Source organism: Protomyctophum parallelum (assembly GCF_964188405.1).
Source record: "Protomyctophum parallelum genome assembly, chromosome: 17".
In the NCBI taxonomy this organism is placed as follows: domain Eukaryota; kingdom Metazoa; phylum Chordata; class Actinopteri; order Myctophiformes; family Myctophidae; genus Protomyctophum; species Protomyctophum parallelum.
The window spans coordinates 36,819,905-36,837,323 of NC_139719.1; the positions used below are offsets into that span (position 1 = coordinate 36,819,905).

Sequence of the window (17,419 nt, forward strand, 5' to 3'; positions counted from 1 at the left end):
TAGTCATTGGGAATGGTAAGTTCAGTAAGAATGCAGAAAACACTAGGATAGTCACTAGTCACTGGTCTGTTGCTATTTTGAGAACCACTGACAAACCCACATGGAATGTACAGTAGAAAACAATGAGTGTAGTCAGTTACAGTGGAGGTTTATACATGGTATTCCTGGCCACGACCCCCATTTCCGTCCTGGCGTCTTTTCTCAGAGCGTGAGTGTTACAGTAGAGTGTTCCTTTTGCTGTCTCACTCTATGGATTCTCGTACTTGATCAGACGTGTTTGTTTTACTTTGTAAATTGTAACGGATTAATAATGCAACAAACTGTTTGAGCACAGGTAGAGAGCATATTATGTGTTTGGGGATGTTGTTGAAAGTAATGTTATTTCATCAGCTTGACACCCTGCATGATGCAGTGTTGTATCTTTGAGATTTGAGGCTATTTAAGCTCTGCTAACAACACTGACACAGATGCGCATCATTATCTAACTGCTATTTATTTACTGAGGAGATGTTTGCCTGTCTCACTTGACGGTAAAATGTGAAAGCTGAATTAATCAATCTAAAATAAAGACGTCAGGCTACAGCCCTAGCAGGTTCATATAAAGCTTGACATGAGTATGAGTATTTGAACCATGCAGTTACAGCACAATGCCTTACAGCGGTTTCCACGGAAACAGTTCGTTTTGTGATAATATACAAATGCAACAGCTTTATGTATTTGAAGCATGATTTGAAGGAATTGAACCGAATCAGTAAATGGAACAGAGTTGATTGACTCCTAGCAAACCTTTCACCTTCCAGAAGTATACGCGCTGTCAGATGTCATCTTCACTCCACCAGTTCCAATGTCATGCACACACACCGTTGGCTTTTGTTAATGCATTTTACAATATATAAAATATTGTTAACATAATATATATCAGTATCCCTTCATAATATATCCACTGGCACTATAGTGTATACATTAAATATTAATGAAGGCAATAAAATGCGTACATTCAAAGCATCGCTTTTCATTGCCCATGAAGTCCATAACGTTTGTATAAACATGACACATGCACTCAATATCAGTTATCTGTTTATAATATATCCACTAGTCTATATCATGTATACGTTTCATCTTAATGAAGGCAATAGAAAGCATATTACATTCATTCAAAGCATCATAATTGCTTATTCATTGCCTCAATAACACAATATACAGTACATACAGTACAACATCTGAAACTCTCCTAGCATGTGCCATGCTAAAGGCAGCAGTGTGTAGCATTCAGCTGTGACAGACAAGACTGACATTTGTACAGTAGCAGAAAGGATCCAGTTGTGCAAACTGCTGGGGCTGAAGTTTACAAACAATATAGAGTTGGGATTACTGTACTGTCTATTCATCAAACGGTGGAAGAAATAGATGGGAGGTCAAGTGGAATTCCCCCATTCATCATTTTATTTTTAAAGCACACACCCAACCTAACCACCCACTCACACACACACGCGTGCACACACACACACACACACACACACACACACACACACACACACACACACACACACACACACACACACACACACACACACACACACACACACACACACACACACACACACACACACACACACACAACCCGTCATTCCACCTTCACACGCACACAGGCTGATAAATGCACACGCCACTGTCTTTTAGAGCCGGGGTGCGACTCTGATTAGCTTCCTGGCGGGAGCGCTGTCTCTCCGGGCGCAGGGTTCCTCCCGTGGCATGGTGGTGGAGGAGAGACAGAGGGAGAGAGAAGGAGAGAGAGACAGAGACAGAGAGAAGGAGAGAGAGACAGAGACAGAGACAGAGACAGAGACAGAGACAGACAGGAGAGGGTGGAGAGAGGTGTAGCTCGTTGGTGTTTGTTTGGACTGCAGCTCCTTATTTCCGTGAATTCTGAGTGGTCAGGAAGCATGGTGGGGAGAGGTGGACAATGGGCTATTGTGAGACCCAACTTTATGTCCCAGCAAGGCCTAAAACAGGAAGTGTGCACTGAAACGCACGCAGACGTGTGCACAACAGGATCCCGTGCAAGCAGGCAAGCACACTGCAAGATCTGGAGCGTGAAATTCATGTGTATGTGTGAACTTGGAGTTAAATTATCATTCCAGATTTTGCATTTTTTGTGGACACAGATGCCCTTGTGTGAACGCCCTCACATTCTCTCTCTCGCTCACAAACATAGCTACAGATGCATGCAGGTAGACAGACTGACACGCACGCACATACACATGCATGGTATGGACAGTTGGACGGACACACACACACACACACACACACACACACACACACACACACACGTGTACACACATGTACACACACAGACAGAACACATCCACATGCCCAGCAGCACACATAAAAAAACAGCGTTGCTCTGTCACATACCGTATGTTCTGTAAATAGCTACCTCTCTACAGATCTCTACCTTCCTCTGCTTCTCTTTAGAGCCGGTGTAAAGCCATGGATCATGCTGGTCCTGAGCCTGTCTCTTTCATCTGCTGCAGAAAGGTGGCGTGTCCGAGTTCACAGTTCAGCTCTCGCCATGAGCCCGAGGAGCTATAGGGATCAGAAGTGTGTGTGTGTGTGTGTGTGTGTGTGTGTGTGTGTGTGTGTGTGTGTGTGTGTGTGTGTGTGTGTGTGTGTGTGTGTGTGTGTGTGTGTGTGAACACAAACCCCAGGGCTGTGCATTTGCAACGTGACAACAGAGCAGCGATGCTCATATAATCTAGAATATGTGTTTACTTAGTGTGAGCCATTGGTTGGATCCTGAGGATAGAGGTCAGGAGTATGCAAGAGTCTGTGAGTGTTTCTACCATTGTGTGTGTGTGTGTGTGTGTGTGTGTGTGTGTGTGTGTGTGTGTGTGTGTGTGTGTGTGTGTGTGTGTGTGTGTGTGTGTGTGTGTGTGTGTGTGTGTGTGTGTGTGTGTGTGTGTGTGTGTTCATACTATTTGGAATGTGGCCACATGACCTTTGGTCTCCATGTATGGGCGACTGACCTGAAAGGCTGACACTGAGTGTACTGGTTCAGCGCCTGGCTTCTCTCACACAAACACATTTGAATTATTTTATTTGGATCTCCACAAAAAAGCACATTACATAATAGATCCAAACACTTATCACAAAAGGTTACATTATGGCCAATATAAAGGTTTGAAAGACATGCAAAGTTGGGCAGGTGCTATAAGCGAATAAATATGCTAATTGCGTAAATACTTGTTAACACACACACGCACGCGCACGCACACACACACACACACACACACACACACACACACACACACACACACACACACACACACACACACACACTCTTTGACAAGCAGGCGTTTGAGACATGCACATCCATGTCATACAAACCAAAAACATCTGACTTACAACTGATTTACGAGTGAAGTAGCACAACATGGCAGATATTTGTCAACATGACGCGTATTGCGCTAAGCAGTGTGTTTAGGGACAAAGGCATCTGTGTGCTTTCATTCACCTCAGAGTAATGGGTACTGAATATGTTGGGCACCGTGGCATCTTAATGGCAGTGTTTGTGGTCAGTCATTGTAAGCAGGGGGCAGACAGAATGACGTTTATATTTTAGAATGTAAAAAAGACAGTTGTGCAATACTGGACTTTATTGTGAATAAAGTTGCAAACTAACTTCTGTGTATTTCTGTGTTTTAGTACAGTGATTCTCTGACATTTGGGACCTGGAGTTTACTGTGTGTTGCCATCTCATCACAGACTAGTTCAGACCTGGGAGTCGGGACAACAAGTGAAAATCTTGGCACAATAGAAATATATTAGTTTGGGCCTCTGGTCTGGAGTTTATAATTAACAGTTTGTAGTTTGTAGACTTTATAGTTTTCACAGAAATACAGTCCAAGCGTAAAGAGGGAGGGCTCAATAGCGTGTAGTTAGTGCAAACATGTTCCTCATTCAGTCTCTCTTGTGTTCTCTTCATCTTCCATATCTTTCTTTTCTCTTCTCTTTAATGTTTCTGTTACCATGCCCCCCCCCCCCCCTCTCTTTCAGGGTGTCAATCTGGCTCTATGTTTCTCTGTGCTGCTGTAGATGTCTGTCTCCATGGCCCTGTGCCCATGGCTCTATGTTTCTCTGTGCTGCTGTAGATGTCTGTCTCCATGGCCCTGTGCCCATGGCTCTATGTTTCTCTGTGCTGCTGTAGATGTCTGTCTCCATGGCCCTGTGCCCATGCAGCCACCACTGGGCAGCATTCCTTACCCTGGGCCAAGAGGAAGAGAGGGAATGGGGGGATAACTGGAAGGAATGAGGAATGAGGTGCAGAGAGAGAACAAGAGATGAGAAAGAGCAAGAGAAGGAGGGAGTAGAGAGAGGGGCAGAGAGCGTGAAATGAGAAAAGAAAGGGACAGCAGGACAAGGAGAGGAGGAGAAAACAAAAGAAAGAGACAAGAGGACAGGGAGAGAGGAGGAGAAAGACGGAGAGATTGGACCACAGCGGGTCTCCTTATATAGAGCTGATGTTTTACAGCTGTGACAGTCTCCGCAGTGACCTCACTCGTCAGCATGGCATTAAGCAACTTTTATTTTATTTTATTGTAAATCCCCCCCTTGGTTTGTGATAGTGCCTACTGACTATAAATGTTCCATTTCAGCCGTTCTGTTTGTTTATAGCTGCTCTCTCTTTAGATGGGCACTCACCAGCACCGTGTGTCAGGCCATGGGACGGAGAGGACGGAAACACATTCTAGTCTAGGTTATAATGAAATGCAAAAACACTTTTGCGGTCCGTCTTCGCTTTCACAGTGAAATGTCATGCCCTGAAGGTAACTTATGATGCCTGGACTGTTTCGTGGTGCAGGGAGAGAAAGGTTTCACTGAGAAGGCAAAAGGGACTCCACCCTGGCCCATTGGCTCCTATTACTTGAAGCATTTCAGTTTGTGTGTGTGTGTGTGTGTGTGTGTGTGTGTGTGTGTGTGTGTGTGTGTGTGTGTGTGTGTGTGTGTGTGTGTGTGTGTGTGTGTGGTAGCCTACTATTGGCAGATGCAGCAGTCATACTGTGGGTACAGTGATGGAGAAAGTTTGGCTCAGGACTGAAGCCACGCATACAGACTACAGTCCTTGCTGTCTCTCTTTCTTTCACCCTGTCTGTTCTAATTTTTATCCCATCTCCCTGTGTCTCTTTCCATTTCATTCTTCTTCATCCCTTTTCCCTTTGTTTCTAGGTTAATCTTTGTCTCAGAATCCCAGTCTCTTTCTATGTCTAGTCTAGTTCTGTATTGGTCTCATCCTTTCAAGCATCTCTTTATTGGTTTAACACAAATCTTCCTGACTCCATCCTAAAAGCTCTCCTGACCAACTCGTCAGACCAGCACACGTCATTCTCTAACCCTAACGCAGTAACCCACCCATTAATTGAGTTTGTTCAATAAGTGGCTTTTTTCAACGGGTCCTTTAGCATCATAACAGGAGTGTCCTATGTGATAATCACTTCACACTTATTATTTTTCCGCAGAGCATCTTAATATATATATTTTTTGGACAATACAAAAAACACCTCACCTGCTCATTGACTTGATTCAAATTAAGGAGCAAACAGACATTGGGGTATCCTTATAGTTAGACGGGAGCAGCGGTGCACTCTGTGATTTATTCTGCCGAGATAAAGACTGGCTGTGGTTGAGATTACAGATGAATAAGCTAAAAGGTGGCATCAGTCCATTGAGAAGGATTTATCTTACAGTTTATATTACAACGTCTATTCATCCTGTCATGTCATCACTAATAGAAGACAGAACACCAATGTCTACAATAATTATATTTAAGTGTCATTATACATTTGGATGATAAATTGGGCTGCAGACCTAATTACAAAACGATACAAAACTGGCTTCTGGAAGAATGTGTAGACTTGGAAAGTGCAAGCTTTCTATTCCTGGAAATTTGGCATGCTATTTTGGAAACCATTGTTCTCGAGATAAAAAAATAAATCTAAATATATATATATATATATATATATATATATATAGTTGTTATATATATATATATATATTGTTGTTGGTTTCTGAAGTATCCACAGTTCTCCTATGAGACACAGACAGAGTAGACAAACAATACAATTTTTATCTGCATTAGTGAGGAACACTTATATGAACATAAGTTGAAAAAGACTAAAGCCTCATCTGATGATTATTCACAATCACATAACACTTTCATCCAAATCTGGAAGGATGCTGCGTTGGTCTCTAACCAAAGATATGTGGAAGTATTTTACGAGATCTTCATAATTAGATATGGGGCTTTAAAGCTGCTGTGGAAAATATTCACGGCATAATGTAATAACACAGGGACAGAGAAAGAGAGAGACCGGGGGAAAGATAGAGGGATGGCTGGACCTGAGTTTCTGTACACATGCATAATTGTTCAGCTTATACAACACATCTTAAATTGATTAGACAATGAAAATGCCAGTTTTATCAGAAGATATTTCCATCCTTTTTTCCCATGCTTGCCTGACTGGTCAGTGGTCACTATACATTATGTTAAACACTTACCGGTAAGCCCTATTATACAACAGGTAGTTTCGACGAAGCAATCTGATTGGTTGAAACAGTTTGCTGTTCCTTACACCAGCGCAAAGGAACACCTACTCAAAAAAAGAGTTTCTTGTTTCTTGGGTCGTGGTGACTACATCTTTCGGTGATTATCTTAGTTTTAATGGTAACTGTTGTATAATTGCAATATTACACTCAAGGGTGTTCTTTATCGTCATTAATGCACTTCTGCAGTACCTTTCTGAACCGCAGACGTGCATTAATGACGAGTGAGTGTAATATTGAGTGTAATATCGCTTAATACTATATGGTGCATTGTGAGCTTTTTGAAACGGTGAAATGTTTTGAATTTCCAGAATAGGGATGCCAGGGTTAATGTGGATAATCGATTCACTTCACCAGAAGAACCCTTCTGATGGGCGTCTATAAAACTGTCAGATAGCTGAGCCAGCCTAGTTCTTTCTTCAGCTACTAGTACAAACACAACATGCCACTGCCGATGTTTCGGTTAGATCAGACTGAGACAAGGGGAGAGCACCAGTATAGGAATGGGGGTTCCATTCCTCTGCCCATCCAGCCACACAAACAGTCTTAACCAAGGGGAGACTTCTCTTTCTACTTATGCATATACTGCACACTTCACACAGACTGGACAGGCATTTCCTGTGGGTGGAGCCAGAGAACAGAGACATTCTTGGGCCAGGCACCACTATATTTCCTGCCCTTGTAAAACACCCAACTGAAAGAGTTGCCTTTCTGAACCTCCACTTTCTCACTTACTCTCTCCCCTGCAGCTATATTGTTGACACCTGTACACAAATACATTCTGTGAACCTAATCTTTCTTTGACTACCTTTTTTGGTCAATTACAACTCCATAATAATATGTTTGATCCCGTGTAACCTGTAGCTGATGTGTGTTGTCATGCTTATTTTTGTGCTTTGTCAAACATGTAAAACAGTGTAGGCCTAACTGTGTTTGGACAGTCCAGAATGGCCCTGTCTCGGTTGTTTATTTTTCCATTGGGCAAGACAGTATTTCCAAGAGAGGAAGAAGTGTCTTGATGGAATCTCCATGGCTTTACTGCCTAGTGCCAACTGTTGCATTGCTGATGTATCATGGGCCATGGCTCATTTATATTTTTGCATGGCCATGTCACGCACGGTTTTTCATTTGAGAATCAAGAGAAGATATCTGTTTCTCATAGCACAAACTGTAAAGTCCACACCCCATACACCAGCAAAAGACAAGCTGTCTTCCAATCTCTCTTCACAACCCTCACGTCTTTTGAGTGTGCAGTCTTTGCCGTCATCAACACATAGCTATCTCAGTTCCATGTGTGACTGTCTGAAATATTTCATATTCCACAGACCACAGTTCTTGTGGCAATCATTCGTTTCACACTCTCCACTGCTATATAACCTCCCACCAACAGTCTAGCCTAGACAATTCTAAATCAGGTCAACAACTATCATCAGATAGTGGTTCTGACACAAAATCAAATCAGTGGCATATTATTGTAGCAATATGAGAGTCCTTCACATGAAAACGTTTGAGAAACACTGGACTAAAGGAGTTGAGTTTTAAATTCAGGTCAGAGTGAGGAGCCAGTTGAGAACCACTGCTTTATGTGTGTGTATTTGGTTAGCGCTCAACTTGTATATAAACTGGATGCTGTGCATGGCAATATGGTTTTCTTAAATGTGGACACCTGTGTGTGTGTGTGTACACGTGTATGCTGGTGGGATGGAATGACGGGTAGGTGTCACAGTCACCTGGTGCCCCTCCCAGGGCTTGCACGTGTGTCTAGTGGTGTGTTGGAGATGGTGTCTCCCAGGAAATTCAACAGCTGCATCATAATATGGTCTGTATTCAACAGCTTTTTGTCTTGGGTGGTGGAGAATGTTTCTAGTGCTATGGAGGATGTGGTGTATGTTAGCGGTGTTAGAGATGAACCCAATTCACGCCACCTACAGCACTCAATTAGGCTGTAAAAAATATAGGCCTATTTACAAATATTTCTTGTATGCCGATATAATTTAGGTACCTAAAGGCCCGGGATAGATATGTTGGTGACATGTTTTAGTACAGAACCTTTGTTTTTGTCCTTACAGGGACAAAAATGTATTGTCATACCTCACATTTGTCAATGTCAGTTAGTCCTTTCTGGAATGAGGCCTAGGGATTCATGCACTCCTACTGCCATCTACTGGTAAAATGCAGTCACTGCTGTGGAAATTGGTATTAATTTGACTGGTTTTATTCTGTTCATTGCTGTAGCAGCACATTGGGTGTAAACATTTGCACTATACACTTTTATTTATATTGACATTTATTATTAACACTCAACTCCTTTTTACAATAAGTACAATATATATATAAACATTTTTGAAAAAAAATGTAGCAGACGCTCTAAACCAGGGGTTCCCAAACTTTTTTGGACCAGGTACCCCTTTTGGGGTAGATATTTTTCCAGGTACCCCCTCATCCTCGCAACACAGATAACAATATATTTACAACCACAAGCAGTGTTTCCTGCAGGAAAAAGCTTTGGCATGGTGCTGGGCGCAGGCCGCAGGGGGGCCTTCTTGCGTTGAACATTTTTATTAATTAATTTGATTCAATAATTAATTAATAAGATTAATAAATTAAGATTAATTTGTATTATTTCTCTTGTATTGCTATTGGAGACATTGGGGGGACACTGGGGGACACTGGGGAGGCACTCAGGGGGACACTGGGGAGGCACTGGGGAGGCACTCAGGGGGACACTGGGGAGGCACTTGGCTGGGCACTGGGGAGGCACTGTGGAGGCACTCAGGGGGACACTGGGGAGGCACTGAGGGGACACTGGGGAGGCACTGGGGAGACACTGGGGAGGCACTCAGGGGGACACTGGGGAGACACTGGGGAGGCACTGGGGGGACACTGGGGAGGCACTGGGGAGGCACTCAGGGGGACACTGGGGAGGCACTGGGAAGGCACTGGGGAGGCACTGGGGAGAAACTGCAGCCACTGGGGAGACACTCAGGGGGACACTGGGGAGGCACTCAGGGGACACTGGGGAGGTACTGGGGAGCCACTGGGGAGGCACCATGGCGGACACTGGGGAGGCACTGGGCAGACACTGCAGGGAAGACACTGGGGTGGCACTTGGGGAGGCACTGGACATTTCATATCACACACACACACCATGATTCACTAGCCCCCTCAAAAAAAAACCCCTGGCTATGCGTTGCGTACCCCTAGGGGTCCGCGGACCCCACTTTGGGAACCACTGCTCAAAACAACACAAGGTATCAAATGCATAAAATATATGATCAAGTCAAATTCGGACTCGTACAATTTATCACACACGTTACCGTTACGTGAAATGAAAGGAGCGGTGAGCTGCAGCCGTGCCACACTCGGGAATCATTTAATTAGTTGATTTGACCCCCTACAATTTACAATTTAGGCATTTAGCAGACGCTCTTAATCCAGAGCGACTTACATTAAGCAAGAACAAAAAAGCATGGGAATACATCACATAAAAACATTTATCATGAAACATGCGTAAGCCCTTTGATACTGAGTGCCAAGCAAGGAGGCATTGGGTCCCATTTTTACAGTCTTTGGTATGACCCGGCCGGGGATCGAACCCCGACCTCCCAGTTTCAGGGCGGACACTCTAACCACAAGGCCACTGTCTGGATAAGTAAGTACATAAGTACAACCAAGAACCTACAGTATCAGACTAACAGTAGTGTACACACACACACACACACACACACACACACACACACAAACTGTACACACTATATACTAGTCTGCATCTTTTTTTGAGGGTTTCTTTTAGGCGTTGGAGGGGCTAGCCCTCCTGCCTCCTGGCTTTGTGTGTGCCCCTGTGATGTCATTTGGCAGCCAAGTCAATGAACTTCGTGTGCCCCCCATGACATCATGTTTATGCGTGTGATTTTGTCTTTTACGTTACCGGGTTACCGGCAACAATATACATGTATGGGCATATCTGATCTGTCTACGTAATTCTATCTAAATTACATTTGAGCCTTTGCATAAGCCTGCAAAGTCGTCGAGGCTAAGGCAAGTGCTACAGGCTAAGGTGGCGTCTGAAGGGGTGAGTCTTCAGATTAAGGTGGAAGATTGCAATGGTGAGTTCATTCCATAGTTTTGTAGCCATCCATCCTCTATGGTCCTTGGCCATCACCCAGTGGAGTTGCAGAGTAAATTCTTGTGCTCCGATTTTTAAAATTCCTATTCGGTGTCACAGAGGGAATACAGAAGCTTAATCTGTTCTGAATATTCAAATCCTGACCTGTGGGGGCACATCAACAACCAATTAAATAATGTAATATGTCTTGTAATAAGCTTTGCATCCTGATTACTAGTCAATACAAACATTACAAAGGTTAAATATGAGACAATGGTACAGGTAGGCTATATGCTTATAGGCTACTGCACCGTGTTGGCAGAGTAATTGGTCATTTGGGGTAAATGACATTAAAAATCCTGACATATGGTCTGATAGCTACCAAGTTGAGAGACTATTTTTTTGATAGGATACATTCATGGAAAGGGGACTTCTACCACACCACTCCTTCTGATGTAGTTTCCTCCCAAAAGTTTGGACCCTACTTATACCACTTAAGAGATTCATGGCCTATGACCCTTTTCCCCTTCAGCCCACTCACCGTCCAGGGGTCTCAAGAATCATAGGAATGTTTTCCAGTCTTGGTTCGTTAACGATGTCTTGGAACGCTGCAATTCCGATTTTCCCCTCACCAATGTCCTCGTGGCGGTCAAGGTGGCAGCCCAGCGCACCTGTCAATCACACAGATGGACAGGAACACTGAGCAGTGATTTTCAGCTCCGGTGTGGGAGGACCCAGAGTTATACTGAAGGTTTCTAAACGTGAATGCAATAAATGTACGTGAATGCAAGAAACTTACCTGGTACTAGTAGTCTGCATCCCCTGGACCAGAGCTGAGAACCACTATTGTGTAGTTTACTTATGTTACATATCTGTGCATGTAAATTATTACATTGGCACAGTTGATATGAGAATTCACCTGTTAAGCAGGTGAATTCTCAGTACATTCATAGATGGTACCTGACTGATGTCAGCGAGCTGCCTGATTAAATCAGCTCAGCAAACAGCTCCTCCGAAGATTATCAGACTGTGTATGTGGAAAGATGCTTAGAGGGAAAATGTGAGCACAAGTTGCAGAGAATTCATGCGACCTTGCTACAATGCCACTTTACATTTTCTTGTGGGGTATGGATCCTATTCAACCAATTGTAAAGAACTCTTTCCCACATCGTACGCAAGTTTGTACAACACCACTTGAGTTAGTCAAGTAAAGTGGTCGCGGAGGGCTGGTTCCACGTCATTGCAGACAGGTCCACAGGTACCTACACCACACCACAGCTAATCCCCAACATGTGCTGACCAGATGAACCTCTCAAATAATAAATGATATATTCTAATTATATATTATATGTAAGAAACTCAATAGGAAACATTCCCTATAGTCAAAGTGTACCTTTGGAGTCATTGAGGTGAAGGGCTTTGAGGTAGCGAAGTCCCACTGTCTGATCAAACTCATCCAGCACAGTCTTCACCCCGTGCTCAGCAGAAAGATCATATCCTGGTATGACATAGAGACCTATTATTCAGAGCTAGACAAATACATGGCAAAATGGCACTTATGGCAGATTACGAAGGAGTACATAATATTTTAGGGGGAAATGGTGATATAATTTTAGAATGGCACTTCTAGCTTCAAAATACTGTAAAATACATTTCGCTAACTTATATAAGATGTAGAGTCACATACAGAGGGATTCATTTCGGGGTTCACTCATTCACCTGCAGCGAAGGCATGGCAGGTATCCAGACATACTGCTACCCTGGTGTCGTCTTTCACCCGGTCTATGATGTCCCTCAGCTCAGAGAACTTGCCTCCTACAGTATGGCCTTGGCCACACATGTTCTCTATCACTGACAACACAACAGTTCCAAGTAGTTATCTCTTTTTGTAGGGCAGAATTACTGTAAGTAGCACTAATTAAGTAATGCTACCTTCTACCTCCAACTACTATATAGTACCTGTTACCACAGTAGGCACTTGCTGGTGGGCGTGGTTGATGGCCCCTGCGATCTTCTCCACACATTCTTTGGTAGTGATGGTGCCTAGAGAAGAGCCAGGGTGAAAGTTGCACAGGTGGAGGCCCAGGGTATGGCACCGACTCAGCTCATCTATCAGCAAAGCCTGGCTTTTTGTAAACACATCTGCATGGAATATGTGGATTGTACATTCAATATGAGCAATAATGAAATATTTTCATTGGAATACCTGCTGCAGCCATACAGACCTAGTCATCAAAACTAATAATCATGCATTAGAACTGCAGTCATCGAGAAAATACCACCAACCTTTAAATCTTGGGTTAATGATGTTTTACATCATCTGACATTCGCTACTCCACAAGAGGGTACGCCGGTGCTTTAAAATGTTACACCATTTGGCAACCTTTTTTGACACACATTGAGAGGATGAACGCGGCTGACATCAACAATCCTTAACTTATTACACTGACCCTACTGTAATTTATTTGTATTATTATTATTTGTTTGCATACTTCTATTAGTCTTCTATTATGTCTATGTATATTTGTATGTGCCTTTTATTTCCTATGGTGCAAGATACCGGGGTTGTGGCTCTTTCAGAGCGGGAACTCTGGGGGGAGGAGGGAAAAAAGGGGAATAAATAAATAAATAAAAAAGTTAGAAAAATGTTGTATAATATTTTCGTGTGAACATTAATAAAAAAACTTTGATCAAAAAGAACTGCAGTCATCATAATCTTTTGCAAAATAATCATTACATGGCATGCTGACAAATTAAATGTGGGCAAAGGTTAGATAAAGATGAGCAAGAGAATGAGAGAGGGGGATTATTGTGTAAGACATTGTTAACATGAATGTCAATTATACGTCCTAATGTTTTGTAACTTCTGTATTTTATGTGAATTTGGACGGGCCGTTGACATTTACATTCCCAATTTCCCACCCTGATTTGTGTTCCCAGTCTGGCCCTGTACAAAAGTAATTAACACAAGGCATTACGGTAATGATCAGCATTCATAGCCTTTCCCTCCATTGCCCTGTGACTTCTCTCTCTCTCACACACACACACACACACACACACACACACACACACACACACACACACACACACACACACACACACACACACACACACACACACACACACAATGATGGAAGGAGGTAGGGGTCTGCCTCCTTGTGCAGATTTGCACTCCACTGAGCACTCCTTTTTAAAATTGCAAAATAACGTGCACAAATGCACAATTATCTGGGCTGCCCTGAAAAGCGTAGAGGGAGAGAGTAGACTAGTAAAGTAACATTATTTATCACACACACCTAATTTAGGAGACCCACAGTTCATCAGGTAGGATCCATGTGGCAGAATGTGAGCTGGGTCAAACCCCTGAAGTTTACATTGCTCTTGAAACTTGGCTGCTGCAGTGGGGTTCAAGGGAGGCCTCTTCCATGTCCGCTGGGAGCCCAGGAAGAGAGCAAAACTACGGCCACCAAGATCTTTGCAGGCCTGCACTGCTTTCCATATCCCATCTATGGATCACAAGGTAAGAGATGGCTAGTTGAGTCACACAATGTTGCATTAGCTGCAATATTATAGGTGTGCAATGTGTGTGATTCATGATGACAATAAGAAAAACATACCTTTAATGGCAATATGAGCTCCAATGTATGTTTTACTCCCTCTGTCACCTCTTTCAAGCTCTCGCCTCTTTTCCGTGTCTTCTTCGGTGGGTTCACATGCTGCCCGAGTGTCATTCTCCTCTTTTTCTGAATCTGAATCTACTATATACTCCACTGATTCCGGTGTCCTTGCTATGGATCACAAGGTAAGAGATGGCAAGTTGAGTCACACAATGTTGCATTAGCTGCAATATTATAGGTGTTCAATGTGCGTTATGTGTGTGATTCATGATGACAATAAGAAAAACATACCTTTAACGGCAACATGAGCTCCAATGTATTTTTTACTCCCTCTGTCACCTCTTTCAAGCTCTCGCCTCTTTTCTGTGTCTTCTTCGGTGGGTTCACATGCTGCCCGAGTGTCATTCTCCTCTTCTTCTGAATCGGAATCTACTATATACTCCACTGATTTCGGTGTCCTTGCTACTTTCTTTCTTGGAGCCATGCTATAACATAAGTCACAATCACAATCAGGCACTGGAGAGAGTGAGTGAGTGCACACTCTTTTTACAGTGTAGATTGGGGACCCAGAGACATTTTATCAAATGGAGGTCTGACCTAAATACATATCAAACCGGGGGCCTTTGAAATGAAAAAGGTTGAGAATCACTATTCACTACTACTTTACAACTTCTGCCATGTACATTCTGATGTCTTCAGAAGGTCATAAGTCACATATTTAATTTAATGCACATGTAGAGTAGACTGTCTGTCTCCATATTTGGAGAAGGTCAAAATGTTTTTGTTTTTTTCCCCCATCCCTCAAGTCCCACAGTGTTTCCTGTCAGTCTTTACAACTTGTTATAACCTCACCCACAGTGGTAAGACCACTCAGTGTTCAGAACTGTTATAACCTCATACATAATGGTGTAACCCAGCAGCCACTCAGCCAGTCACAGGGTTCCCTGTCAGTCTCCACAACTGTTATTAACCTCACCCACAGTGGTCTTACCCAGGGTATCCTGGCTCTCAGTGTTTAGAACTGTTATTATAACCTCATCCATAATGGTACAACCCAGCAGCCAGTCACAGGGTTTCCTCCTCTCAGTCGCCTCTAGCTGCCCATTGGAGACACTTCATGCTGAGCAGCAAAATGGCCGCCCGTCAGCCAACTGACTCCACAGCGCTTTGAAATTCAAAATTCTTCTGCACATTAAAAAAAGGTTTACACTAGTATCACCGTAACGCAACGTTTAGTACTTATTTACGAACCAGTAGCTTATGAAAGAGTATATTTCGTGTATTCTGCCACTTACTTGATTAATCCTGCTCAGGCGTCGCTGTTCTTGTAGCCTCGACGACGAATGCCTCAAAAAGCTCAAAGAAATATCGCACTGAAGCACTTTAGCACAGCTAGCTTAGCCCGCTAGCTGTTCTTCATATGTGATTCCTGGGGTGAGTACCTACTGTTAACCCCCTTCTATATAGCACAGAAAACGCGTAACCGTTCGATTGTGTGGGTGCACGCGCAGCTATACACCATCGACTATTTTTAAATTAGTATTTTCTTTCTGATGCAATCTCTGATGTGAAATGCCAGTGGTGCGCGAGCTAAACTAACGTCGTTAACCTGCAGCTGTAGCCTAGCTGCTACAGCAAGTGCAACTTGGCATAGCAGCTCGTTAGCTTTAGCATTGACGTAGCATTTATAGTTGTTTTAGCAGAAGACATTTAGTGGATGAATAATGTACATCACGGTAACGTTGTACGCCAGGCTTGAGTTTTTAAATAATCAGTAAAGTATTAAAACAAGCATTCCTTTCCGTGTCAAACGATTTCCTCTGTGAAATGCGTCTTTATTTTGTTGGGTAACGTAACGGTTGCACATCCTAGATCGTAAACGAAACGACATGCAAACACCAATTATTATTATGACAGGTTATCATCATCAGCCCGTAGCTGTTAAAAGTACTATGATCCCATGTCTATAAACCCTGTACGCAGTAGAGTACAGTAACAACCATGCCACTACCATGGCTAAATAACGGTAGTTCATGGCTGCTTGTGTTTGACATCCATTTTTGCCATGCCATCATGCATGGCTTCAAATGTCAAACGGCCCCAATCCAGGTAAACTGATATAGGTAACCCGGGTAGTTAGTGTTGTGGCTGTGAAGCTTGTCACAATAATGACGAAAACGGGTAACATTAGCTGGCCAAGTCTAGTGCTTGGAGGGAGGGCAATTGGCCATTGTTGAAGGCAGACCTTCACTGACAGTTCTCAATTCTCAGATGGCTTGTGTGTCACACCTAAGCTCTGCGCTGTGCTTGAAAGCCAGAACCATCAGAAATGCAGACAAGATGCCAGTTTTGTTTAATGCAAATACGTCAGCTTGGTGAGATGATACTGCTCATGAATCAAAATTATGGATGACACAGGCATCATCAGGTCTTGATAATTATGTTGTGTTACAACACAATAGCATGTCAAGATCTTCAGACTCCACACACAGGTTAATTGATCAGCATGTCACATCCAGCATTCTTGGGAATGGTTTAGAGCACATTCATATATTGTGTGTGTCCCAGTGACAATGCAGTATTTGCTTGCTGCTTAGAGGGATTATTATACATGTACAAGACAGAAGTTCACAGAACGCTTTGTGGTACATCCACTGTCATCCAGCTGTCACAATCTTTCAGAGCCAATACAAATTATGTGTATAGCTTTCATATATTGTGTTGGTCAATTTAAGTATGTAACTGAACTGTGTACAGTAAACTATTTGCTAAACAGGCTTTATCCCTTAAGTCTCATGACAAGATGTAACTGCCTTGTGGGTTTAAAAGAAAGGATCATCAGCTTACAATTTTCTGAACACTTAAAATGAGGATAATGTTTGTGTGTAACTGTGTATTGTGTATTGCCCACGTGCACAGCAATATTCGTAGCTCAAGGGGCACAGGTGGCTGATTAATTCCGTCAAGCATGCAGTAGAGTAGCCTACATTGTAGCTCCTGCACTTGAGTTGAGGCTTATGGCAATGTAAAGACTAAGTCATGTTGATCTGAGCATGCATGATTCATGCCCCTTTTTTTGTTTAACACTGACTTTGCC

At 43.1% G+C, this 17,419-nt stretch overlaps 2 protein-coding genes across 4 annotated transcripts in view; one reads left to right on the plus strand and one right to left on the minus strand.

Moving 5' to 3' along the window:
* Nucleotides 1-9,852: 9,852 nt before the first annotated feature.
* LOC310875113 (putative endonuclease 4) lies at nucleotides 9,853-15,748 on the minus strand. The gene is made up of 9 exons (XM_083788205.1): nucleotides 15,618-15,748; nucleotides 14,614-14,807; nucleotides 14,002-14,211; nucleotides 12,665-12,847; nucleotides 12,425-12,556; nucleotides 12,099-12,203; nucleotides 11,247-11,376; nucleotides 10,107-10,870; nucleotides 9,853-9,994 (listed from the first exon to the last, which is right to left on the minus strand). Exons 2-8 carry the CDS (start codon nucleotides 14,804-14,806, stop codon nucleotides 10,810-10,812), a joined length of 1,014 nt encoding a protein of 337 aa, XP_083644331.1. The 5' UTR covers nucleotide 14,807; nucleotides 15,618-15,748; the 3' UTR covers nucleotides 9,853-9,994; nucleotides 10,107-10,809.
* The window catches only part of tnrc6ba (trinucleotide repeat containing adaptor 6Ba), a 28,684-nt gene continuing 26,882 nt past the window's right edge, over nucleotides 15,618-17,419 (plus strand). For all 3 annotated transcript variants that reach the window (XM_083788202.1, XM_083788203.1, XM_083788204.1), the window contains exon 1: nucleotides 15,618-15,756. The gene's annotated coding sequence lies outside the window, so the exon portion shown is untranslated. The remainder of the gene's footprint in view (nucleotides 15,757-17,419) is intronic.

Coding starts and splice junctions, on each gene's coding strand:
- LOC310875113 (XM_083788205.1), bottom strand. CDS start 14,806: ATGGCTCCAAGAAAGAAAGTAGCAAGGACACCGAAATCAGTGGAGTAT. Junction 14,212..14,613: donor AGCTCATGTTGCCGTTAAAG/GTATGTTTTTCT, acceptor TGTGATCCATAG/ATGGGATATGGAAAGCAGTG. Junction 12,204..12,424: donor CTGCCATGCCTTCGCTGCAG/GTGAATGAGTGA, acceptor ATGTCATACCAG/GATATGATCTTTCTGCTGAG.